General features: G+C 55.8%; 2 protein-coding genes across 2 annotated transcripts in view; both read right to left on the bottom strand.

Annotated features, from left to right (window-relative positions):
* Positions 1 to 11,522, bottom strand: part of CHD5 (chromodomain helicase DNA binding protein 5) — a 70,546-nt gene extending 59,024 nt beyond the window's left edge. Inside the window, exons 1-2 of the mRNA XM_047873226.1 lie at positions 11,374 to 11,522; positions 1,673 to 1,797 (exon numbers count right to left, since the gene is read on the bottom strand). Coding sequence (XP_047729182.1) covers positions 1,673 to 1,797; positions 11,374 to 11,452 — 204 coding nt within the window. The 5' untranslated portion in view covers positions 11,453 to 11,522. The remainder of the gene's footprint in view (positions 1 to 1,672; positions 1,798 to 11,373) is intronic.
* Positions 11,523 to 17,854: 6,332 nt separating this feature from the next.
* Positions 17,855 to 25,536, bottom strand: RPL22 (ribosomal protein L22). Its single transcript, XM_047872274.1, has 4 exons — positions 25,464 to 25,536; positions 23,552 to 23,656; positions 20,752 to 20,876; positions 17,855 to 18,056 (listed from the first exon to the last, which is right to left on the bottom strand). The coding sequence occupies exons 1-4, from the start codon at positions 25,473 to 25,475 to the stop codon at positions 17,912 to 17,914; spliced, it is 387 nt and encodes a 128-aa protein (XP_047728230.1). The 5' UTR covers positions 25,476 to 25,536; the 3' UTR covers positions 17,855 to 17,911.
* Between the last annotated feature and the right edge of the window lie 418 nt (positions 25,537 to 25,954).

Here is a 25,954-nt window from a genome sequence, read left to right as displayed (position 1 = left end):
TCTCGATAAAGGAGGCATTTACACTCAAAAGGAAAGATTCAGAGAGTTGGTCATTCTCAATTTGGGGTCCTTCAAGATTGAGAGGGAAAAAGAAAGAATGAAATATGAGCCTTCCCATTCACGAGTGTTATAAACAGTTATAATTTAGCACTGAATAATTGGTTGCTATGGTAACCGCTGCAGTACAGGTTGAAATCATTTCTCCCTCCTGCGCTGGGTCTGACAAGGAGCTTCATCTACATATGCTCAGGTTCTGGCCGCAGCCCGGTTGTTTTATGTAAATCAGGATCCATGACTTGCTGCCTGTCCCCACCCCCCACCCCTGGCCAAAAAAAAAAAAAAAAAATCCGCCGCCCCTCTTCTGCCTCCACCCACTGACTTATCTTGGAGCCACCAGGTTGGAGATGACGAGGAGCACAGGCTGAAATCCCCCTCCCCGTGTCCTGGGGACCCAGGCAGGCGGGTGGATGGGTGGGGGGCACATGGCCGCCAAGACACTGCTCTCTGGCTGCTGCACCCTGCTCTGGACTCTAGATCTGACAGCCGGCCGAGCCAGGCTCTCAGGAGTACAGGGGAGGGGGCAGCAATGACCTAAGGGTCACCTTGGGGGCCTGCCAGGCAGCGGCTCGTCATGCACAGGCCTCCCATCCACCCGGCCCTCCGCCCCTTTTGAGAAGCAGAAGGAAGGAGAGAGGGTGAGGAAGTGAGGGGTGGGAAGGGGGGTGGGAAATGAGGCTGAAGGAGAAGGAGAGGTGGAGAGAAGGGAGAGGGAGGGAGAGAGAGGGTGAGGCAGAGGCCAAGCTCAGGCCTAAACAGCGGAGGGAGACGGAGACCGGCCTGGACAAACGCAAACATATGAAAGTGGGTCCAGAGGAAGAAGGGAGGGCGAGACCCGAGGGAGCGGCAGTGGGTATGGGGGAGGCAAGCGCCAGCCTTCCCAGGCTCTGAAGGCCCCTCGCCCCTCCAGCCGCCGAACTACCCCCCCAGCCCTGCCCCGGCCTCACCACTGCAAAGACACTGCCCACCTCCAGCCTCCTTCCTGGCCTGGGGTTGAGGGAGGCGGGGGGGGGGGGGGGGGGGGGGGGGGCGGTTCCTGCTGCACCCTGTGCCCGGGAGGGAGAGAGAGAATTCAGCCCTGCCTGGGGCACCTCTGGTGGTCTTTCATCTGCACTTGGGGACCTGGCAGACTCAACCTAAAAGCCTGCGACCAAGGAACAGAGAGCATCGGGCCTCCCACCCAGGTCTGCTGCCCATGAAAGCAGCTGAGGGGGGGTGGGGGGGCATGTGCAGGAAGCACGAGACCCCAGGATCCTAGATTCCACCTCCCCGGACATCGTCCACAGAGCCTCAGGTCTTGTGGGGTGAGGGCAGTGGCCGCGGCCAGGATGGGGGTCGGTCCCTGCATCCCGGCATCCTAGCAGCCCCAAACCACCAGTGCTCTGGGACATACAGACCACGACCCTGGATCATCCCGTTTATGAGGACAGGGCATTTCAGACCCGGCCTGTGAAGCTCTGTACACACCGCTTTTGGTGCCTCGCACTCAAACCCAGCTCTCAGGACACCGCCCTGGAAGGTTCTCCGCAGGCCCAGGCAGAGCAGCCAAGACCCCCTTGGGGCCCTGACCCACCCCCAGCCACCCCGACCCCGGCAGGACCACCCACCCACGCACCTCCTTCTTCTTCCGTTTCCCTTTGGACCTGTTCTCCTTGAGCTTCTTGGATTTCTTCTTCTTGGGAAGGCCCACAGGCTCCTCAGGGAAGCAGTCATCGAAGCCCCCAAGACCATCTTCTTCTTCTGGAGGAGAAAGAAGTAGGAGAGGGTTACTCCGCCTCTTCCCTCAGGGTGGCCCCCAGGGACGCAGAGGAAGGGGCAGGGCCCAGTGAGACGGGCAGCTCCACAGGCACCCACCTGCCGGGTCACGGCCACCGGCCTCCCCAGCACCCACCCCTTCCCTGCAGACCTTGCCCCTGCCCCAGGCTCCTCCCAAGACCCTCAGAGCCACCATCCCACACCTGGTGCATGGAGTCCCAGGCCTCAGGCAGGCTGTGCCCCGTGTCCCCACTTCTCCAGACCTCTCCTCCCCTCACTGTAAAATGGGACCGTAAAGAACCCCCCCCCGATAGAACCCCCCCCCCGATAGGATAGAACAGTGTTCTGAGCACAAGCGAGTGATTAATCATGAGTCCTCATTGACACGACCCCCTCCAGGGCAGAAGCAGCCCCAGAGAATCACAAACCCCCTCCAGCTGGCCCCAGGGAAGGGTCGGGGCCTACCTGCGCCCTCCAGAGGCCCACAGTGTGGCCAGGAGAAGGCTTGTGAATGCTGGATGGTGGGGACGCACAGGTCACATCACCCCAGGACCACATGAAGCCACACAACAAGTGTCCGGAGTTGGGAGGGAGACCAACAAGGAGGAAGCCAGAACCCTCCCTTGATGAGGCTTGAAGACCACATCGTGTCTCCCGCCCGAACCGGCACGCGCACCCCCACGCGGTGCACACACCCCCAGTCACACATGCAGGATGCCAAGCACATTCCGGCTGGGCACCCAGGAAGACGTGAAATTCCACAGAGAGATGCTGCATCCGCCACACGTGGGCTTTCCACAAGCGGCCACGCTTCCCTCCCTCCCTCCCTCCCTCCCTCGTGAACTTCAAAGGCCAAGAGGGGAGCAGGACAGGTGTGTGCGCAGCGGGATATCTTTGAAGAAGCAGCTGGCTTCCAGCTTCATGCCACCCCTCCATCCCCACCCCTGCCAAAAAGGAGGGGGCTTGACGTGTGGCCCCCGGGCCTCACTCCCACCCAGGAGATCAGCAGCGAGAAAAGGGCAGCGAGCCCCGAGTCCCCAGTTGGGGGGACGGAGAGTCAGACGTGGGCCATGAAGGGGACAGTGGCGAGGGTCCTCTTGGGAGCAAACAGCGACAAGAAACGAACCCCCCAGAGTACAGATACATCCAGAAGGAAGCCACGGAGTGTCCAGAGTCCACAAAAGGGGTGCTGCATGCCAGCCCGGGGGCCTGAGCACCCCCAGTCAGGCTCTCCTACCCGCCCCCCTACCGCCAAGTGTGCCAGGGGAGCAAAGAGAAGAGCCCCCCGGGATTCTGGCCGTGCGGGGGCTGGGGCGGGACACACGACAGGGGATCTCAGCCAGGGCGGGTCTGCCACCCCGTGACCCCGAGGAAGGTGCCCAAGGGACTCTCATCGGGAAAGACGATAGGGCGTCCCCACTGAAATAAGTTAATAGAAACAGCTCGCACCCACCAGGCCCAGGAAGCCTGAACCGCTTGGTGTGGCGTTTGACCCCACCAGCTGCTCGACATCAGATGCTCAGACACGCGTGTGCACACCCAGGACACACCCACATCCGGCCTCCTGTCCTCCACACGGGTCTCCCTTCACCCCCTGCCTGGGACCCCAGTCCCCCAGAGTCCCCAGGGTCGTGTGGGTACGGCTAGAGGGCACTGGTGACTCCAGTGGCCAAGCGGACCCCCTCCCACCCCGGTGCCCTACAGGACCCATTCCCACATGCACCACCCCCCCCACCAGGGGCAAGTGGGGGTTGCACCACTGTCTGGCCACCCGTCTGCCCCAAGGCCCCCCTCTGGGGTGGCCGGGGCCCCTGGAGTCCGCGGGGACAGGCAGCAGGGCAGGCCCGAGTCCTAGAGCCCTTCCCATCCCGCTGGGCAAACACGGGCATGCAGAGAGGCAGACTCCAGGCAGGACCTCAAGCTGCTGCTCGTGGTCACTGTACCAGCCGCCCCCGAGGGCCAGCTCAGTGGTCCTGGCTGGCACAGGGGGGGCATAGCTGCCGGGCCTTTGGCCGGGGCCATGGCACACAGGGGAGAGCAGCAGGGGGGCCAGCCCAGGGCTGGGTTTGATGTGGGCCAGGTCTTGAGTGGAGCCAGGCCGAGGCAAGGCTGCACAAGCTGACCCTGTCCCGTTTTGTCCCTCTTAGCCCTGGCAGGGAGGGGCAGGGATTTTTCAGACCGCTTGAAAACACGCACGGGGACCCCCAGAGGCGTCCTGAAGTGGGGGGTCTGGAGGTAGTGACACAGCTGTCCGTCGACACCTGCCCACCCCCACCTGCCCCCACCTCCTCTGGAGCCGCGGGGAGACTGCCTGGGCAGAGCCACCCCTGCACCCTTGCAGTGCCCAGCGCCAGTTATGTAACAGGCTCAGGCTGATGCAATCGGGAGGGGCTCTCTCTCCCTCCTGCCACCTCCCTGAGTCCCCTGTTCCCTCAGCAGGGTGGTCCCCAGCCCGGGAAGGCCAGCTCAGCACACAGTCACCGACTGGCCAAGTGGCCAGCAGAGCAGACAAGGGGATGAACAGGTGGCTGCGGGAGGTTATCTGCCCGGGGTGGAGGGCAGGGGGTCGGGGGATGCCCCACACTCCAGCCCTAATCCACGCCCAGAATGAGCCTCAGAGGACAAGGCCCCAGACCCTCTGCCCATGGACAGAGCCCCTCCTCCACTCCCAGAAGACCTCACAGCCCAGGGCCATCTGCCTGATTAAACCCCTCCTCCAGGAAGGTTCCAGAGCTGGAGCACCAGGATCAGGGCCCCGCCCTGCCCACCCCCATCTCTGACAGACCCTTCCTCTCCCTGCACAGATTCTGGTAGCCCTGAGGACACCCCAGGGCTGAGCTCTGTGACATTCCCCGCCAACACCTCATGACTCCCCGGCACCCCAATCTCACCCCAGCCTCATCTCCCCGCCCTCCTTCTTCTGCAACATCAGGCAAGCTTCCGAAAGCCAGACCCTCCGAGTTATATCCAAGCACCCTTTCCTGGGCCCGTCTGCTGCTCCCCGAGCCCCCAGCCTTGTACCCTCCTCGGGGGGGATCCCACTTGCCCTGGGGTGAGGGTCCAGGAAAGACCAGCCCCAGGACTCCGTGCCCCGCCAGCTCCTTCCTGCCCTTCCTGGCAGCCCCCACAGCCCTCTGGCCCCGCCGGGCTGTGCCCTCCCGCACCAGCCCTGCCCCTCCAGGGCCGAGGCTCCATCGATCCAACTGGGGCTATAATTAGGACCCATTAGCCTTGTTATCTCTGCTACCTCCTGAGCTTCCAGGTCGGGAGCAGGCTGGGGGGCAGGGGAGGGGGCGGAGTGGGGGGATGCTGCTCCAGAGACAGAGAGACGGAGACAGGCAGCGGGGTGGAGACAGCGGGGCAAAGAGAGATACGTCTGCTGCTTTTTCCTAAGCTCACCCACAGCCCTCTCACCAGTTCCCTGGGCACATGCTCCGGTGCCCCCCAGGCTGCCCTCACTGAGCCATTTAAGGCTGCAGCCCAGGCAAGCTGGGTGGGCCATTCTCGGGGGTAACCCGGCATAACAGTGCAAGTAACTACGTGCCACCTCATGCCACCTGCACTGGGCTTGAGGAAGGTCACATGTGCTAATTTGAACCAATTTGTCTACTCCACACAAGAACCCTGGGGGTACTATTATTACCCCCGTTTGCAGATGAGGACACTGAGGCTCAGAGATCTCACGACTTACCCACATAGCTTCACAGCCAGCAGGTGGTACAGCCAGGAAGGAACGCAGACGGGTGGCTCCCACCACCATGCGTGGTCCTCACCCCGGCCCCTCTCCAGGCACCGGAGCCTCCCCCAACCCCCCACCCCCACTCCAGAATTCAGACTTTCCTCATATTTATTTAGCAAGGCCTTTGTGCCAAGCTCGGGCCTCACCCTGGGACCAAGGTGACTCAGATCAGCCCTTGGTCTGGAAGGTCCCACAGTGTCCCTCAGGGTCCCACAGGGTCAGAGCTGGTCCACACGCTCACCCCCCCGCCCCCCCCCCCCCCCGGCGGGTTATGCTTTGCCCAGCTCCTGCCCCCTCCTCTGGGCAAGAACGCAGCCCCCCGGGGAGCTTTGCAAATGCAAGGTGATCAGATTATGGAGGGAAAAGTTAGGTCATCTGATCTGAGGATGGTCGAAAGATTCGGGGGCCCAAGCCGGGTGCAGGGACAAAAGCTCCACTGCCAGGGTCCAGAAAGGCAAGCAAATCTGCCAGCGATGGGGACCCAGCTCAACGTCCACCATCGTCTCTGGGGCTTGGGGAGGAGGCTCCTTCTGTTCTCCACCCCCAACCCACCACCAGGCAGGGGACAAGAGCTGGTGGCCAGGGGAGTACAGGCTTCCAGCTACCACCCCTTCCTGGCAGGTTGCCCCCAATCCCTTTCCAGATGAACCTACTTCTTCTTCATCCTTAGATGGGCCTCACGGCGCCGTTCTCATGGGGTGGAGACTTAGACGTCGTGAGACACACAGTAAGTGCTCAGTGACAGCAGGCGGAGCCCGGGGCCCCAAAGCGGGTGGCAGAGAGCGGGTCTCCAGTTTGGGCATTGCCAAGCCAGGGGTTCCCAAGGCCACTCTGAGGCTAGCCAAGGGACAGGGCACCAAGACCAAGGTTCCCATCAGTCTTTGGAGCACCCCCACACCACAGGCCCTCTGCTGATAATGGGGGGGGGGGGTCAGTACTCCTGTCCAAGAGAGGATTGATAATTTATTTATGACCTTTACCAAAACCTAGACATCACCTCACTGGCATCTCATCAAAGAGAGTGTCAGTTCTGAGCACTCTGGGCAGGCAAGCAGGGGGAAGAGGTGAAGCTTTTACCCTAAGGGACCGGGGACAGGAAGAGATCAAAGAAGAGAGGACAGGGACCCAGGGCAAGCAGGGACAGGACCCCATGCAAAGCCAGAGCACGGGCAGGTAGGAGGAAAGAGAGACAAGGAGGGAGAGGATAGAGAGACGCACCTGAGGGTCAGGGACAGACACGGACAAAACAGGGAAAGAGAGGGATAGCCAGAGAGAGAGAGAAGCAGAGGCAAGCACTCAGCGAAGACAGTGAGACAGACATGGGGACAGAGTGGGAAAAAGAGACAGGGAGAGAGAAATAAGGACAGAGCCGAAGGCAAGGCAGAAAGTCTCAAAAGTTGTACCTGCAAAAGCCCCAGAAAGTTAGATACCACATACTGTGTTCGGAGAAGATATTCAATAAATCTATGTTGGGGAGGCAGATGGATGGATGAAGGATGGACAAGCGGATGGATGGCGGATGGATGGATGGATGGATGGATGGGTAGGATGGTGGATGGACGGATGGATAGTGGATGGAGAGTGGGTAGGATGGATGGATGGCTAGATGATGGATGGACAGACGGATTGATGGATGGGCAGATGATGGCTGGATGGACAGATGAATGGATGGATGGATGGATGGATGGATGAACAATGGGTAGGAGGGATGGATGGATAGATGGTGGATGGTGGATGGAGAATGGATACGATGGATGGATGGATGGATGGATGGATGAAGGATGGACAGATACATGAATGGATGGTGGATGGATGGATGGACGGACAGATGAATTGTGGATGGGTAGATGGAGAGTGGGTAGGATGGATGGATGGACGGTGGGTGGTGGGTGGTGGATGGAGAGTGGCTAGGATGGATGGATGATGTGGGCAGGATGGCTGGCTGGTGAGTGGTGGTTGTACGGCCGGTTGGCTGGTTTCATGGTTGGATAAACAGATGCTCGGTGGGAAAGTGCACACATGGGTGGGTGGATTAATAGGAGGGCTGCTGACTGAATAAACGGACGAAATGATAGACAACTCGGAAGGAAGTGACTCTCTCACAGGCCAAGGCACTGGGCAAAGCACGCTGGTCATTTTCCCTCCCTCCCCCCAGCAAATGGTATTACATACAGGCTCCGTGGGGCCCCCAAAACCCACATGTCCCCGGGAGGGTGCAGTAAGCTAGGAAAGTATGAACCTTGGGAATCATGGTCATCACTCCTTCTTGGATCCTGGGCTCCAAGAAGCCTAAGACGCTCACATGACTGGGGTCAGCCCTGTGGGCATGGGGACACGGGCCAGTCAAGTGTCTCTGCGGCCAGAGTGGTCACACTGCTTGGCCGGCGGAGAGGCTGGGCTCACCAGCCCTGAGAAACCCACCCCTCTGGCTGTAAGTGATTGACTGGGGTTGAGCAGGCTGGGAACTTTAAAGGACAAGGCCAGGGAGCCACTCCGTCTCTCCCTCCAGCCCCACCATGGCCTCACACTCCCAGCCCTCCTGCAGCCCAGGCCCCCGTGCCCCCCCAGCTTACTAGATGAGGGTGCAAGTCTCAGAAGCATTTCCTCGGGGAAGGTAGGTCAACTGCCCCCCTTTGGATGGTGCCAATTACAGTGGTCACAGTTTATGGGGCACCTATTATGTGCTGGGCACTGTGACCTAAATGTTCCACGTGCACTGTCTCACCAGCCCTCACAATAACCCTCTATGAGGTAGCTAGTGCCATATCCCCATTCCACAAGTGGGGACACCGAGGCACAGGGGCTGGGGAGTTTGCCCGGGGTCAGTCAGCTAACAAGCAGAGCCAGGCTGCACCTGACCCTTGAGCCCTCCGCTCTCCCGGCAGAATGTGGCAGCCGCCAGGGCCCGAGCCAGAAAGGCAGGGACCCGCCCCGCCTCCTCCTGGACACAGGCTCGCCCACCTGCCTCGGTGCCAGAGCACTGGTGGCGCAGAGCCCTGTGTGGGAAACAAGAACACGGCTGAGGGGGAGGGGAAGGGGAGGCACAATGGAAAGAAAGATTTGACAAGAGACGCGTCCAACCGCTGCAGATTTGAAAAATTAGCGTCACTGCGCCCCACACACTGGCTCCTCCCCGCAAAAGCTGTGACGTTTTGGAAGCAGCTGGCCCTAGGTCCGAGCGGGTCACAGCCATGAGCCCAAGGCCGAGGGCCACGGGGCAGCTGTAATGGAGGGCTAGGGGGCCAACTGGCTGGCACTTCAGGAGAGACACGAGGCCCGGGCTGAAGCCGACGCCGTGTCCAGAGGCCAGGCGTGAGCTAGGGACTCCCAGCCCTCAGACGCCAAGACCACAGGCATCTCTTGAGCACCCAGGGTGCCGGGTGCCAAGCACGGCAGGTGATCCAAGGAGTCGCCCTCCAGACGGGGAGCCCACTGACACAGAAGTAACCTGGTGCGGCCGAGAAAATAAAGCGTTAAAATTAAAAATAAAATTAAAATAAAATGGCCCCTGAGAGGGACAGGGGTGGGGCCGTGCTTGGGCCAGGCCCAAGGAGGGCCTCCCCGCGGAGACATTTGCGCATCCTGGGACTGACGTGTCAGCAAGGAGGCCGCCATGAGCAGAGAAAAGAGCAGGTCAGACAGAGGTCACAGCCAGTACTCAAGGGCAGGACGGAGTCTGGAGTTGGAGGTGGCGTTCCAGAAGCATCCAGCAGCCCAGTGTGGCTGCGGCTGGGGAATGAGGGGGGAGACGAAGGTGGTATAGACCAGGAGCACATTGATCTACCCAAGCAGCGGGAGTCTGGGTCTGATCTGTGCTTACAAAGGTGACCCTGGCTGCTGAGGGGAGGGCGGTCAGGGAGGACTGCTTAGGAGGCTACGAAGTGGACCAGGACGGTGCCTGGGGCCAGGGACACAGAGAGGGAGCTGGGAGCTTGGGAAGGCTCAGGGCATCACGTCTTGCAGAAAGACGGGGCTGCAATCCCCAGGCCAGAGGGGCCCAGAGCAGGACCTCTTCCCTGCAGGGCCCCTGGGGACCACCTCACCCCTCCACCTCGCCCTGCCCCAGAGCAATGGGCACAAGCAGGGAGAACAGGTGGTGGGCAGGGGACTCTGACAGGGACCCAACCCCTCTGGCCCAAACAGAGTGAGGCAGGAGCCCATCAACCCTCCCCACGCTCTGAGCCCTAACACAACCAGGAAGAGGCAGAGTATGGGGGGAAAGGGAACAGGGGACCCCCCACCAGGGGTTCCATGAAGTCCTGGAAATAGACCTGTTGGTGCAAGTTCAGCTGTCCACTGCCCCATCATTGCCACAAAGGGGCCCCGCCCCAAGCACCGCTGGGAATTACTGAGGAGGACAGCTTAGGGAGGTGCCCGCCTCCCGGGGAGAAAGCAGCCATGGGGTTTCAGTGCCTGTGCTGGGCCTCTGTGTTCCCTCCCAGAAAATGGGCCTAATTCTTTGCACCCAGGGGCAAAACAATGATTGTCCAAGCAGCCCTGCCCTTAAGGCGCCCCCTCACCCCCACTCCCCTAAGGCTGGCAGGCCCTTCGCAAACTTGGCCGGCGGTCTGAAAGGCAGAGTGAGGCCAGTCTCCCGTAGGGGCCCAGTCTGTGTTAAAGCAAGCCAACAAGTGGGGGGTGGGGAGGAGGCCCCCCAGTGGGCGGGGCCACCTGGTGGGAATCCCCTCTCCAGGAAGCCTCCTAGCAGCCGGGGGAGCTGCTGCTTGCAGGGCCCTCCCCTTCCCGCCCCCTGCACACAAGAGTCTGGGGACCCGACGACGACGTGTAGAATGTCCCATCCGCCCTCCCTGCAAGGCACTCTTGGGGCCAGACAGCACACTCTTGGGCTCAGGAGGGCCCCTGGGCCTCCCCCAAGTCTCTCGGGAGCCCAGAAAGGGCCATGGGCTTGGCGCCGGGCAGCTGAGAAGAGTCCACCAAAAGGGAGGGAGGGAGGGAGGCTGGCTGACAGGGTGAGGCCCTGCCCAGCTGTGCCAGGGGGAGAACCGTCCCAAACAAACGGTGAGCAGTTAACTAAAGGACGATCCAGCAAGGTTACCCCGGACGCACAAGCCCTGCTCATGCCGAACCCTGAGAGGGGCCCGCCAGGGCTGGGGCGGCGGCCCTGGGCGTCAGGCCCGTGGCCAAAGCTGGATGGGCTGGAGGCGCCGGCGGCCCGGGCAAAGTGTTAGGAGCGACGGCCCCAGCACCCCACGGCCGGGAAAGGGGAGCGGCAGTCAGTGCCCGAGCGCCCCGGCCCGGAGCCCTCGCGGGCCCGGGGGGTGGGGGAAGCCCGCCCCAGCCAAGGCGCTCGCCGGGTCCCCCAGCACGGCCGGTCCTCGAGCCGCTCCGGGCCCCACCCAGCGCGCCCCGGGGAGGGAGGGGGCCGAGGCGGGTGGCGGCCGGGTCCCGCCTGCCCCCGCGAGGCCAGAGGCGCGCGGCGCGGGTCCACAGCGCGGGGTGCGCGGCGCCGGGAGCCGAGCGCGATTCCCGCCCCCTTCAAGGGCACGCGGGGCTGAGCCGGCGGCGCCGCGCCCCCTCCCCGCCCGGGGGCGCCCAGCGCAGCCCCCCGCGCTCCTCCGCCCGCGCCCGGCCCGCGCCGCGGCCCGGGGGCCCCCGACCGCACCCCGCCCTTGGCCCGCCCGCGCGCCGCGCCCCGGCGCTCGCCCGGCCCCGCGCCCTTGGCCGCGCGGCGCCAGCAGGGCGGGAGCGCAGCCCCGCGGCCCGGGCTCCCCTCCTGCGCGCCGCCGGTCCGGCCCCGGGCCCCCGCCGGGCCCCGCGCCCCGCGCCGCCCGGCCCCGGGCGCAGCCGGCGCCCCCTCTCACCTGACATCTCGTCCTCGTTCTCCATCTCGTCCGCGAACAGCCGCGGCAGCTCCTCCTCGGTGCCCAGCGGGCCCCGCATGCCCGGCGCGGGGGGGAGGGGAGGTGGGCGCCCCCCCTCCCGCCGGGCGCGGTGCCAGCCTTAACCCGTGCGCGGCCGGACGGGCGCGCGCGGCGGGCGAGGCGGCCTCGGCGAGAAGATGGCGGCCGCCTGCCCCCCCACCCCCCCAAACCTCCACCCCCCCGTCTCGACCCCCTTCCTCTCGGCCGCCCTCGCCCCGCTCCCCGCAAAGCCCGGGCCGCTCCGCCCACCGCGCCCCGCAGCCCGAGTCCCGCAGCCGGCCGAGGGTGGCGGCGGCAGCGCCGGCGGCACGGCGGGGGGGCGGCACACATGCCCGGATTGTGACGTCCAGTCTGTTGCTGTGGCAACCCCATCCCATCGTTCCGGCAGCGCGACTAGTTAACAGCCGAGAACAAGTTGGGGGGACTAGTCCTGAGCCCCGGGTGCAGGGGGGCGCACCCGGCGCTCCGGCAGGGGGAGCCGTCGAGGCGCCCGCGCGCCCAGGGACCCGACGGCCGAGCGGGCCGCGGCGACTCGGGCAAGCCGGGCCCGTTGGGAGGCGGGGAACTCGCCCCCGCGCACCCCTGGAAGATCCGCCAACACCGTCGCCGCCGCCCGGTACGGCGCCCTGCCCCCCCCCCCCCGAGTCCCCAAGGGCGCAGGGGCGGGGTGCCCTGGGCGGCGAGCGTCGAGCTCCCGCACTTCCACTCACATGCACCGAGAACCTGGCTCGGCCCTTGGGAAGGAAGATCGGAAGAAAAATGTGTTCCGCACTTGGGGAAGGGTCGCTCTGGAGACCGGGTGCGATTCCTCCAGAAAAATGCATGCAGGCTGGCTCCTCCCTCACCCCATGGCACCACGCTCCCACCGCCCACGTGCCCTCTTCCAAAACGCCCCTCCAGGCGAGGTCCGGTCTAAACACCTCCAGAGCCCCTGGGGGTGGTGCGGATCTTCGTTGTCTGTGCCCAAAACTCCCGCTCAGAAGCGACACCTGTCGCTGGGCGGTAAGGAGGCGCCGCCAACAGCCCTCAGTTAAAGGTGAACATGAAGGCCGAAGCCCTTGGGAGCAAGGCTGGAATTTTAAACGAGCGCGGCCAGTCTGGGCTGCCAGAGGTGTAAAAGCTACTCAGAGAAGGCCAAAGTTGCAGCGGCCCTTAGGATGGTCAGTTCTCTAACCCTAGAAGAGCCAGTAAAGGGAGGGTACCCTTGTCTCGCTGCCTCAGGCCAGACACGTTTGGGGGAACCCACTGGAAACCCATGTGGCTGCCAGGGACCCACAGGATCTGCCCGACTTGGGAAGCAAGAGAGAGGGGTAGTGTTGTCTCCTCTCTCACACCAACCCCTCTGGCCTTGGCTGAACACCTGCCCCATCCTGGCAGGGATTGACCAGTAACCCCTGGCACGCTGGCATTAACAAAAGGGCTCTTTTTCCTGGGGCCTTTGGGGAACCAGGAAAGTTGTGACTGCCTGGTGAGGGCACCCCCATGCAAAACCTCTCAGCAGGGGGGGCCACAGCCCAAGCCATGAATCCAAGCTGTGACCAGAAGGCGATGGATGGCCCGGGGGAGTTGGAAAAATGTGTAGGCAATTTTTCCTCCCCCTTCCGATCCAAATGAATTGGGAGCAAGCCCTGAAGAAAAGCTCCTCATCATTTATTCCTGGATACAGGCAGGTCTGTCCAGCCTCCCGGGTCAAAGTGCAGGGTGCTGGGGATCCCCTTCATCTGCCAAGTCACTTGTAAGCCACACTAGAGAGGGAGGTTGAAGCATCCCAGAGCAGGTGGCCTGCAAGGGCAGAGGGAAAGGCAGCAGGGAGTTGGGCTAAGAAAGCAAAGGGCTTCTCTGGTCTAAGGCTGCATTTCACGTCACTGAGCATCTAGCTCAGAGGCCCCAAATCGCCAATGCTTTAGCCAGCCTCCGTTTTCCCTGGCAAGGCTGCCTTGCTCTTTCCAGACCTCCAGTCTTTCGGAATGTTAACTATCCAGGGAAAAGCCCGAAGCACCATCAAACCTGTCCACCCCTCAGCAGCCCCGCCCCCAACCCCTCCCGGATGGCAGAGGAGGTCAGGACCCTTCCAAAGGTTCTCTGTCCCACTTGAGAGAAACGTGGGCTTACAGGATCTCCTATCACCAGAAAGCCCCCACCTCGGGCACACACCGCTAATCTTGGGTCCCATTCCCAAGGCGAGGCTGAGACAGTCAAGACATCATTCAAGGACAGTTCCACCTGCCGAATTTGGCAACAAAGAGTCCAAATGCTCACATTCCTAGTCCTCCCCCAGCCCCCTGGCCATCCCATCTTGCAGAGGGCTGTGGCTCAGTCAAGTTACTTACCCACCAAAAGCAAAACTAAGCAAAGACTGGAATGGCAGAAACAAAGGGATTTTTGACTAGAAATCTCCGAGAATATTTAAAGGAGAGCTCCGATCATTGTCAAACTATTAGCAGCCGTGACAATGGACCGCAAATGTCTGATGTCAAAAACAATCCCTAAAAAGGTGACAATTCCATAAAGACCGCAATTCTGAGAATAAGCCTATCCATAAGGTTACAGTTTCAGGAGACAAGGTCCTCCTGTTGGCTGATGAGAGCCTAGAATTACACCTGAGGGACAATTCAAAATCAAAATCATTTTAACTATACTGCTTATGAGGCACCTTCAGCAAACACCCCGATCGGTCTCCGTCCCCGGGCTGCGTGGACTCCTCATACAGGCGGCTCTCAAGCGCTGCCTGAGGACAGTTCTTTACCAACATATCCTACTTGTGACCATCTGACGGCCCCACGAAGCCCCCGTCCCTACACCCCTCACGCGAGCCATGCAGTTCTGCCCCGGCCTCCTCTTAGCGGCTAAGCTGCATCGCTGGCATCGCAATGTCTTCTAAAATGAATGGCAGGAGCCCCCGGGTGGCTCAGTCGGCCCCGTGCCAGGCTCTGGGCTGACCGCACAGCCTGCTCGGGGTTCTCTCTGTCCCTCTCTCTCTCTGCCCCTCCCCGACCTGTGCACGTTCTCTTGCCCTCATAAATAAAATAAATAAAAATAAAATGAAGGGTAAATGTCCCTAATGCAACAAGATCTCCCTTGTACCTGGAGCCTGTTTCTCAAGACGGGAGTCTTGCACTGCCTGAACCCAAATCACTTAGAGTTGCTGGGGGTGTTTCTCGGTAAGGCAGACTTCTGGGCCCCATGGCCCTGGGCCGGAGGAAGGGGCTGTCTAAGACTTAAATCATCTTAGGGGTTCTTTCTGGGTTCTAGGTACGGTAGCAGCCAACTCAGCCGGTCAGCACAGCATTAACAGTTTTAGCTTGGCCAGAAATAGCCTAGAAAAAAAGAATGTGAATTCTCAGATCCTCCCAAAGAGAAGCAAGATAGGAAAATGTCTAGATTACAAATTCTTAGGTTTTTGCTCCCCGAGACAAGCAGCATGGTGGCATCCTTTAAAAGGCAGCCCTTCACCGGCTTTCTTCGGCACCTCCTCCTCACCCACCAGGCCTCTTCCTCACCTTCCTCCCTTCCAGAAAGGGATGCAACCTCTACAACCTATTACCCCAAAGAAGAGGCACCCGACAAGTCAGTCAACACCTCCAGCAGGACCCCACCCAGGCTCTCCCCAGCTTCTGACTCTGGCCAGCCCCACTCTCTGTCCAGGGTTACCAAGAAGCCATGTCCCCATGGTACTGCAGAATCTGTCACCCGGCCAATGACCCACACATCCTAGGTGTTATGCCCCCCTCAAAGGGAGCGGCCAGCACCACACTCTGCTTCCAACGCTGGATAAGCTTGGAGCAAAGCCACGGGAAGGACTGTGGCAGGAGGAAGGAGGTGAAAGCCAGGTTGCCAAAGCCAATTTCTAGGCTCTCCTGAGGTTAAGGTGACAACCAGGGGACAGGCCAGTCTATCACCTCACTGGACTCCTGCTCACCTCCCAGGTCATCAAGTATCCTCTGAAAAGGCTGTGGTCTAAATGCCCCCAGAACATTCCATAATTTTGATCAGTTTGTCTTTAAAAGTATTTGGTGTGATCAAACTCCCCCACTTTGTTGAATGTCTTACGCACAAGTTGTTTCCGCCTGCCAGGAGCCACTGGTGAAGTTATGGTCCATGTATCTCAACACTTGGTTCTTCCCAAAAAGATAGGAAAAGAACACTACTCAGAAAAAAATCACCTTTAACCACTGAAACTCACAGGAAAAGGTGGGTGTCACTGACGCTTTTGAAAGAAAACCAAATACTCAACCTTTAGCCCAGAAATGGTACTGGTGACCAGAATCAGCTAAGAACAGGATTGTGCCAGCTTCCTATTCCGTTGCTTTCATGAACGAAAATCTTGGCCTGAAACTCTCCATGACCCCCCTTCCCCCCCCATTCCTGGGCTGTATTTCCCATGGAGCAGGTAGGTCATCAATCAAGAGATGAAAAGGAAAGTGGTCTAAAGGTGGTCTGGACACAGCTGGCGTAACGGGCGTAGTGATTCAGGTTCCCATGACATATCCTCCATCAGAAAAAGTCGTTTGCAAATTTATTCTCTCGGCTCTGGATCTGACCCGGAGAGTTGGGTCACGACCAACTCCAGACTCTCACCGAGGCACAGCTGAGGTAAAGAAAATGGAAATAAAGGACACATTTTCTTCTCAAGCTTAATGAAGACCAAGGTCATTGTTGGTACAGCAATTAGCAGGAAAAACAATCTGTTGCTAAATAGATTAACATGCCAATCCTTAAAAAAAAAAAAAAAAAAGGCTTGCACAGTAATAGTAGCCATGTGTTAGCCACTTTAATATAAAATGTGATCAAAACTCAATTACAAGAGTTCAAAAAGGCATAGAAAAACCAATGAGTTTCAATTTTATTACAAGTTTTAAAATTTGGGAGCAGTTTGGGGAAAAAAAAAAAACTATATATGCTAATTTTAGCCCAGGGTTAATTTTTTACAACCAAACTAAGAATCACTACAGGCGAACATCAATGCAACAAACAAGTACAATTTGCAAACCCAGGTCATAAACTTACTAACAGTTAACGATCACGATCACGGTAGGGACAGATCATGGTAGGGACTGTGGCCAAAACCCAGCTGACGCCTCAGTTACATCAGAAAGAAACCTCGCCTTCACACATGCAAACAATTCCGCTTCACGAAATTTGCATAGAAATAGAAAATGCTAGAGCCTTTACCACAAATGAAATTGCAAAGATGCAACACGTTAAATTCAATCCAAGGAGCACCAAATGTTAAATTGGAGCAAAGGTAGGATTCTAATTTCCAGCTCCCCAACCAACAGAGCCCAAGAATGTCAGGTGTAGAAATTAGCTGAGAGAAACTCTTTAAGAACATTTTACACTGTAGTTTTAAGACAATGCAGACATTTCTGCAGAATTGCTTAGATTTTAGAAGGGCACCATAAGGCATCAGGGTCTCTTTTCAAAGTCACTCCCAAATACTCTGGATTCTCAGTTGGCAACGACACATCTTTACAACTTAATAACCTTGCTCAGATCTCCAGCCTCTGCACACAAGGCAACGAAATCCCACTTTCAGTCTGGTCCTGCTTAATGCAAGTTTGTAGGACTGGACATTAAATCCAGGCATGGCCTAGGTGGCTCAGAAGTGACCATTCCCTTGGCACGTCCACACGTGTTTCCCCGTCTCCTCGGCATGAACTGTCTCTCAATCGCTTCTCCTTCGCGCCCCACCCCCGTGACAAGGCTCCAATCCCGGCCAGATGCACAGGTCCATCTCTGGAAGCTCTACCACCGCTCAGCTCCAGCTCCCCCTGCTGGGGGCCAAAGGGACAGTTTGTTGCAAAGAGTTGCGGGAACAGTTTTTATTTACAAATTCATTTTTGTGCACTTTTACTTTTAAAACCTGGGACTTTTATAAGCACTCTCCAAATTCTTTCCTGAAGAGGAGAATACGCAGCGGTGGAAAAGGACATCCTATTTCTACAGGAAGAAAAAGGATGTACATATAATTGTGTGCATCGAGTAATTTGTAATCAAAAGGTGAAGTAAATGCCCCAGAACCTTGCATTTTTATCGACGCTGCCCTGTTCCTGCAGGAAGCAAACCTCAGAGAAGTCACTGGTTTTGCGCTCAGTGGATTAGACGTCCCAATGTTTGTATACCTGAATCTTTTAAGAAAAGCACCAGGTAAAACGGTCACACCTTTTGAAGTAAAATAGTGACTAACTAAAGTGCACACACCTCCACACCCTTTAACCACCTGCTCAAGGTCAATTCACGGGCAGTTCCCTTAAAGGAGGTTATTTCTATTTTGGTATTATTACCACAATAACTAAAGTTTTTAAGCAGGAAAAAAAAGTCTAATTACAAATAAGTGAATGGCAGCCCAAATGAAGCCCTTTGACTATGATTTCCAATTTTCTGGTCAATCCACACTGCAGTGATACAAGGAAAACCACCATTTTGGTTCCCACGTTTTATTGAAGAACTTATACAAAATATTTCAGATAAAGGAGTTTTAATCCTCATCTTCCTCCTCTTCCTCATCTTGGTTTATCTGGAAGTAACGCAATTCGTAACTCTCTTTGCTGTTAGCAACTACGCGCAACCAATCACGTAGATTATTCTTCTTCAAATATTTTTTGGTGAGATATTTCAAATACCTGCAGAGAGAGAACACTTGAGAACTCACCACAGGGCTCCGGCATCTCCAACAGTCACTTGTATAAAACCTGTGCATTCAAACCATCACCATTCAGGGTGTTCTCCCAGCATCCAAAAAGGCCAAAGGTAAGGCCGATATACCCAGCCAAGGTTCTAAAACAAGCGTCAGCCACATTTCATCTACACTGGCAATAAAAACGAGGACAGACAAGGAGAGGTCACAGTTGTCGGTTAAACACAGCAAAATGCCTATGAAGTGGTTCTCAGTGACCACTGGAGAAAGATACCATGGTAGTAATGACACAGTTAAGTACCCGATCTTAGTACCTTTTACGGAGAAATCACTGGCTTTCTAATGAGCTCCAAGTACTTCCCGCATCTCACCTCACGGAGTCTAACCTCCTCCTGAGGTTGTTCGGAGGACGGGGATTGTTTGTCACACACACACACTCACTCCCGCCAGGAGACGCTCACCACCCAACTCCTGGGAAACAGGACGCCACCCTGCCACTGCCCTTGCTCCGCCTCTGCAAGTGACGGCACTCAGTCCTTTCAACCTGTCAGCCTGACTGCTGGCGTGGCCTGGGGGACAGCTAAGCAGTCACCACAGCAAACTGCTTAAAAAACTGGCTATTTTTATAAAGGCAGCAACTGGCTTCTGTGCTCAACATCCCAAATGCCCAAAGCCTGCAATCGTGTTTCTTCTCTCACTTGTTTACTTAGGAGGCCCTCGGGCATCTTCCCAAACCCAAAAGGAGAAGAGGGAACAGAACACCAAACTAAGTCCCGGCTGGGCAAATTAACCTTTCCAAGCCCCACTCTCCCCCTCCATGAAATGAGACTCCTGATACTTACCATCTCTTCAGGCTGTCACAAGGACTACGTGAGACACACAGGCAGACCGGCAAGGACCCAGATAGGAACGAACCAACAAACTCACCACCTCCAGGAAATGAGTACCGCTCAACAGCGTTACTTACGCCAACAAAGCAATCTTCACAAAGATGTGAAGATCTCAGTTCAATCCTATCCACTTTCCCCTACGTAAAAATAAATCAATTTGGTCGTTCCATCTAAAAAGTATTCTTTTCTGCCATTTACTGTTTCTACCATATTGTATTCAGGTGAGGTGCTTAATTTGAAAGTCCAGGTGGCTTAAAATTTTTCATAATTTTTAAATTAAACCGCCTGGGTGGCTGAGTTAGTAAGTGTCCGACTCTTGATTTCGGCTCAGGTGATGACCTCCACTGTGAAGGCAGAGCCCGCTTGGGACTCTCCTCTTTCTGCCCCTCCCCCACTCATGCATGTGCGCACACGCTCTCTCAATATAAATAAAAATTTTTAAAAATTTTTTCTTTTTCCTTTTCTTATAATAGGATGTTGGAAAACTAGGTAAAAAGCTACAGAAGTGCGGAAACAAGAAAAAGTCCTAGATTAGGAATACCTAGAACACTTCAAGAAAACTATTACCATCCAGAAAGGAAAGCGATGAAGACAGGGCCCCTGTCCTCCTGCACTGGGGATGAACAATCTGTGCAAATGGAAAGGTGTCAGGAGCCATTCTCACAGCCAGCCTGGTAAACGTTGGGGACAGGTCACAGATCATAGCATCACCCCCAGGAGCTCTGCAAAAGCCCAGTGTGTTGCAGGCTTTGTACGGCCTGGAGGCCCTATGGTTGCACCCATCTCCCGTGTTATCAAATCTCCTTCTGGGGGTGCCCGGGTGGCTCAGTCGGTTAAGCGTCCAACTTTGGCTCGGGTCCTAGTCTCACAGTTTGTGAGTTCGAGCCCCACATCAGGCTCTGTGCTGACAGCTCAGAGCCTGGAGCCTGCTTCCGATTCTGTGTCTCCCTGTCTCTCTGCTCTTCCCCTGCTTGTGCTCTTTCTCAAAAATAAATAAACAAACATTAAAAAAAAAAAAATCTCCTTCTGCACAAATAACTGAACCAGGCAGAGTAGGAAGTCACCTCTTGACTGATAATAATTAAAGCTAAAAGCAAAAGCTGAATTATACCAAATTTGTCCTAACACACCTTCAAATTTCCCATTACTTGATTCAGTCTGACTGAAAGCTCCTAAGAACGTGCCAGGCTCTGGGCTAGGAGCTAGGTATAAACCGGTTCAATTCCTTACAACCACCATACAATACTGCAGGACAAGCGAACTGGGGTCTCCGACTTAGAAAAATGGGCCCACAATGGCTTCAGTCTAAACTGAGATCTCGGAGTCCTCAGCCAACGATACTGGCACTTACAGGGAACTAAAAGTAGAATTAAAAATGGAAGCACACTGATCGTGAACACCGAAGAAGGTAGAGAACTGTCCTATCGCTGTGCTGTGCACCTGAGCCCAGTACAACACTGCGTGTCAACTATACCTCAATAAAATAAAAACGAAAGCTCTCCACTGATCTACAGGGAAAGGAGGCAATATTCTCATTCTCAGTACTGTCTAAGCAAGTCTGAGCATCTTTATTGCTTGAAATACGTGAGCCCGTGAAAAACAAAATTTTTAAAACTACCAAAAATTGAATGCTTTCAACCCCCACAGGAACATTCATTCAGTGCCTCCTTGCACTGGACCCTGTCCCAGGAATTAAGGGATGCAAGCAAAAAACAAATGGGGGGGGAGGGGGGGTGTGGGGGCGGGACTCAGAGATGGGAGGCTGGCAGGTAGCACTTTTCTGTCCCATACCTTTTGGAAAAAGGCACCTCAGAAGTGACCGTAATCTTGCTCTTGCTCCGTTCGATGGTTACAACCCCTCCACCGAGATTCCCGGCTTTTCCATTCACTTTAATCCTCTCTTGAAGAAACTGCTCCTGTGGAAATCATCAGATCGATCAATAAGTGAAGCGACAGCTTTGCCCACTTGTTTTATGCTCTTAATACTCAATGAAGACTTGTTTCTCCTATGTTCAGTCTTCAAGAAAAAAAAAAAAAAATTACAGCACATATTTAGCTATTAATATGAGATCTGAAATCTAAGAATGGAAATTAGAAGACAGCACTACTCAACTTCATTTACACGTGGAACATGAAAACATCCCCGCATGAACACACGTGACTGCTTCCACACAAGGTCAAACAAATGTGCCTCTACACAAAAGGCTTGACTGATGAATCAAAAGTAAAGAATAGACAGGAAACCTAGGGCCAAACTGTTACAAAGTACAGACAATTCTGAACCTAAGGAGTATAAAACACCACTCTCAGTACCATGAGAGGAAATAAGTCAGTCTTCAACCTAGTAGTAGGAGCAAAACATAACACAGACCAAAACAACTCTACATCAGCTCAGGGGCCGTTTGCATGGCACAGCACAAGGGCAACAGCCCAGGAGCCCAGAAATGGCACTCTTGGCAAACCCCTTGGAAGCCTGGGACCCACCTCCATGGGGTGAATTCAGGGGTCCTGGTCAAAAAGGAGGACTCCGGGGGTGCCTGGCTGGCTCAGTCAGTGGAGTGTGCAACTCTTGGTTGTGGGGTCAAGACCCACATTGGGCTTAGAGCCTACCTCTTTTAAAAAAAAAAAAAAAAAAAAAAAAGGGACAGCTCTGGTTCTCTTGCTGTTACAAATGATATGAAATCCCTCCAGCCCCAAATCCCTACAATCCTCTATTTAAAAACTCCAAGGTGGGGGGGGAGGGGGGTGGTGGTGCCTGGACAGCTCAGTCAGTTGAGTGTCTGACCCTTGATGTCAGTTTGGGTCATGATCTCATGTTTCATGGGTTAGAGACCCACATCGGGCTCTGCTCTGATGGCGTGGAGCCTGCTTGGGATTGTCTCCTCCTGTCTCTGCCCAGCATGCACACACGCACTCTCTCAAAAATAAATTTTAAAATACATACATACATACATACTCCAATACACTGTACATTAACTGAGGACAGAATAGAGTGACTAAGTCAGAAATCTTGATTTCTGCATCTTAGACTCAAGTTTTTTTTTTTATCCTAAGAAGGTTCTAGAAGGAAAAACAATTACACACAAGTGAGTGTAAAGGCAGGGAGAGGGAAGCGATGCCAGGGAAGGGCCAACACAGACACAAGCTGGAAGAGGCCACAAAGGTTAGGAGGGAAAGGTGGCCACAGAGAAGAGAAAAGTGTTACACAGAGACTGAGGAGCCAATTAAGGGACTTCCCGCAGCAACAGAGACACAAAAGGCATCACATCACACAAGGCAGGGACACGCAAGAAGTTACGGGCATTCACTGTTGTTAGTGGCCATAGGCTGAACCTCTAGATTTTTTCACCTGAAAATTATTCTTGTTGTAACATTATCTTTTGGCAAAGAGAAGAGCAAATGGGAATTTAAGAGCCTCTGCACAAGAAGTCTGAATTCTGGGACACCCGGGTGGCTCAGTGGCTTAAGCGTCTGACTTTGGCTCAGGTCATGATCTCTCGGGTTGGGAGTTCGAGCCCCGAGTCGGGCTCTGTGCTGACAGCGTAGAACCTGCTTTGGATCCTGTCTCCCCCACACACACGCACACCCTCTCTGCCCCTCCCCTGCTCGCAGGTACGTTTTCTCTCTCTCTCAAAAATAAGTAAACATTCTTGGGGCGTCTGGGTGGCGCAGTCGGTTAAGCGTCCGACTTCAGCCAGGTCACGATCTCGCGGTCCGTGAGTTCGAGCCCCGCGTCGGGCTCTGGGCTGATGGCTCAGAGCCTGGAGCCTGTTTCCGAGTCTGTGTCTCCCTCTCTCTCTGACCTTCCCCCGTTCATGCTCTGTCTCTCTCTGTCCCAAAAATAAATAAAAAACGTTGAAAAAAAAAATTAAAAAAAAAAAATAAGTAAACATTCGAAATAAATAAACAGATAGATAAATAGATAAATAAATAAGTAAGTCTGAATTCCCCAGACACGGCTACTGAACAGGTAAAGAGTAAACTGCCAAGTTGCACAGTCAAAATATGGCAATGAGGTTAATTTTTCTAGGGCCAAATATGTGGGGTAAAATATCAATACAAAGCGGGATATGGAGAAAAAACAAGCTCCAATTACAAATCAGCAAACAGGATATTTTAATGTAAATACTGAAGCCCTGATATCTGATAAAAAGGAAAGCCCAAAGAAACGCTCCATCTGTCCAATACCCATAGCCCAGCAGTCAGGCCGGGTGGAGACAGCCCCTTACTCTGTGCGGATCAGCACCCAGTGCTTATGCTTCAACACACCAAGGTGCCAAGCGGGTACCGGATCCAGTGGAGTTGGCCGTTTCCTGGGAACTCGGAAGTAAATAAAACCACTTTTGGAAACAAAAGGAAAGAGGCAAAAAACTGAGGCAGTTCCCTAGCATTGATGTTTACTCCTCACCACCGATACACACCAAAGAAAGTGAGACTTAAAAACAAGTAACTAGACCAACTTCCGGGCTGTGTGGAGCCAGAACCAGAGATGCCCACGAGCAGGAGAACAGAAACGTGCTCCAGCAGGTTTTCTCGGCAACATCTCAGAAGGTCCCTCCCTGTCCTGAGTGGCAGCAAGGGTGTCACTTACGAAATTGGCAGCATCCATGATTCCGTCTTCTACAGGGTGGGTGCAGTCCAGAGTAAACTTCAGAACTTGCTTCTTTTTTTTGCCCCCCTTCGCCACAAGCTTTTTCTAAGGTGCGCAAACGACACACAGATGAAGGCACAACCGGTATGCCCCTCCCCCCAACCACCAAAAACATAACCGAACCGAAAACGCCTGAGATGGAAAAGCCCACACAAATCCAAAATCCGCGAAGCTGTGCTCGCTTGCTTGCGGGGTCGCAAGAGACCTGCCCTGAGGAGTGATACCCAGAAGGCTGCTCTGTAAGCTTAGGGGCCGGGAGTCATGCCCTTTTGAGGGGGGAAATTCTAGCACTCTGACTTACTTGCCCTTTCCAGCCTCCCCCGTCTCTCTGGGCATGAAAAGTCTGTTACCTTATGAACCACAATAAAAGGAACATTTTCTTTTATTTACCATAACACTTTAGAAATACAGTTTCAAGAAACAGTGCATACTTTATTCCAGGACTAGGGCAAGCATACAAAGTATGCCTTGCATATCTAAGACAAATTGAATCCGAAATGAGTACTTGTCCTAACTCTCCAGATTAGGGTCCTGATCCGTTTAACTGCTCACCTACCTTCTTGAAAACCACAGTGGGAACTGCACGTCCCAGCAGCGCATCCACCCCAGCAGGGACAAGAAAAAGACTCAAACTTTCGTTCTAATTACACTACTGTCGATTTCTAGGTTTTGATTTAAATCATCAGTCTGAGCACATCCTGCGAGGATCCAGTCCCTTTACTCTCACAAAGCTCAGTCTTCTCCCTCTGCAAACTCCAACATCGCTAAGAAAAGCACCTGCACGACCTTACCTAACTACTTGGCAGTTCCACTCTAAAAGTTTTACAGACTCTAAAAAGGACTTTCCCAAGAACACACCTGGTCCCCCTTCACGTTTAAAAAAATTTCATCTACCATTTGACTGGCTCAACCTGTCCAACATTTTAGCTACTCCAAAAATCACGGATTTCTCTTTAAGACATCTCTTCCTGGTAACCTAAAGGGATGCTTTAAGATCTAGTCCCGGACATACACAATCAGCAAGTAAAAGACCTGCCCACAATGGGATCCACACCTCCCATCAAGGTTTTAAATCAAAGGCATACAAATGCAGAGAGGTATTAAAAGCCTGCCCCGGCAGAAAAGAGTAGGTAAGCCGAAAATGTTAACGGTGTCCCAACAAAATGGAGGCAGGAAAACGACTTGCTCGAGCTAACATGTGAGGAGGGCGAGCGGCAGGCCGAGTGACACGAGGGCGCCACACGGCCGGTCCCTGCCCGGCCGGGGCTGAAGGGAGGTGGGCCCTGCCCTCGACCAAAAACAGTCTCTACAGGTGCGCCCTGAGGAACTGCTTCCTCCATGAACACTACCAGGGTCCTCAAACCCAGGCCCCTCTCTGAAAGCAAGCCGGCCTGACACCTTCCGTGGACATTCCCACTCGTCTCCAAGTCCCGGGTGTAGGTTACCCGGATATGCGACTCCCGAGAGTGGCAGGTCCCCTTCCTCTTCCCCGCCCTCCGCCCAGGTAACCAGGCCCAGACCCTGGCTGCCTCACGCCAGCCGGGCTCCCCAGGGCCCTGGCCGGCCCAGGCTGTAGCCTGGGCGCCCCAGCTCCCGGCTGGCCGCAGACAGGGGCCCGAGCCCGAGCCGCGGGCTCCGCAAACTCCGGGGCTCCTCTCGCGCCCCAGGCCGCGGCCTCCTCCGCCCACAACGTGCTGGGCCCGGGGCGGCCCTGGCCCGCTCCCGCCGGCCTGCCAGCCCAGCCTCGGCCGGGCTCTGCAGAGCTCCGTCCCGCACGAGCCGGGCAAGAGCCCGGCCAGCGAAGCCCACGTGCTTGCCCCAGAGCTGAGGCCTCGCGCGGAGCCATACTAACCACGGGCGCCATGGCGGCAGCGGAGGCAGAAAGGGAGGTGGGCGCTCTACGCAGACGCAAAGAGCTCGCAGCGCGCAGAGCACGCAGGACTCAGGCCGTACCAATCGCTCGGCCACGCCCCTCGGCCGCCACGATTTCGCCCTGTTTTGTACGATCGGGGAGCGATTGCTTTTCCCTGAATGCAAAGCCCGTCCTATCGCAGGCCTTGGGCGGGGCGGGGGGGGCGTGCTGAGGAAGGAGGCCCTGTGGCCTGTCCCACTGCAAATGATCGGAGGGGGGAGCTAGACTGGATTAGCCCAAAGAGAAATAGAGGGTTCGCTCTACTTTTGAAAGTTTTGTAAAGAGAAAAGAAATAAGGAAATTCATTAACCCATAAATCACCAGCTAGTGGTATGGGAGTAGAACCCACCAACTTGGGGAGTTGAGGCCTTTCTGGTCCTGGGGTCCTAATGCCCAAGAGCACTTTGGCTTCTTCCTATTTGAAGTGCCCA

Source organism: Prionailurus viverrinus, chromosome C1, assembly GCF_022837055.1.
Source record: "Prionailurus viverrinus isolate Anna chromosome C1, UM_Priviv_1.0, whole genome shotgun sequence".
In the NCBI taxonomy this organism is placed as follows: domain Eukaryota; kingdom Metazoa; phylum Chordata; class Mammalia; order Carnivora; family Felidae; genus Prionailurus; species Prionailurus viverrinus.
Note: the sequence above shows the minus strand (reverse complement) of the source record. Positions and strands in the feature narration are given on the sequence as shown.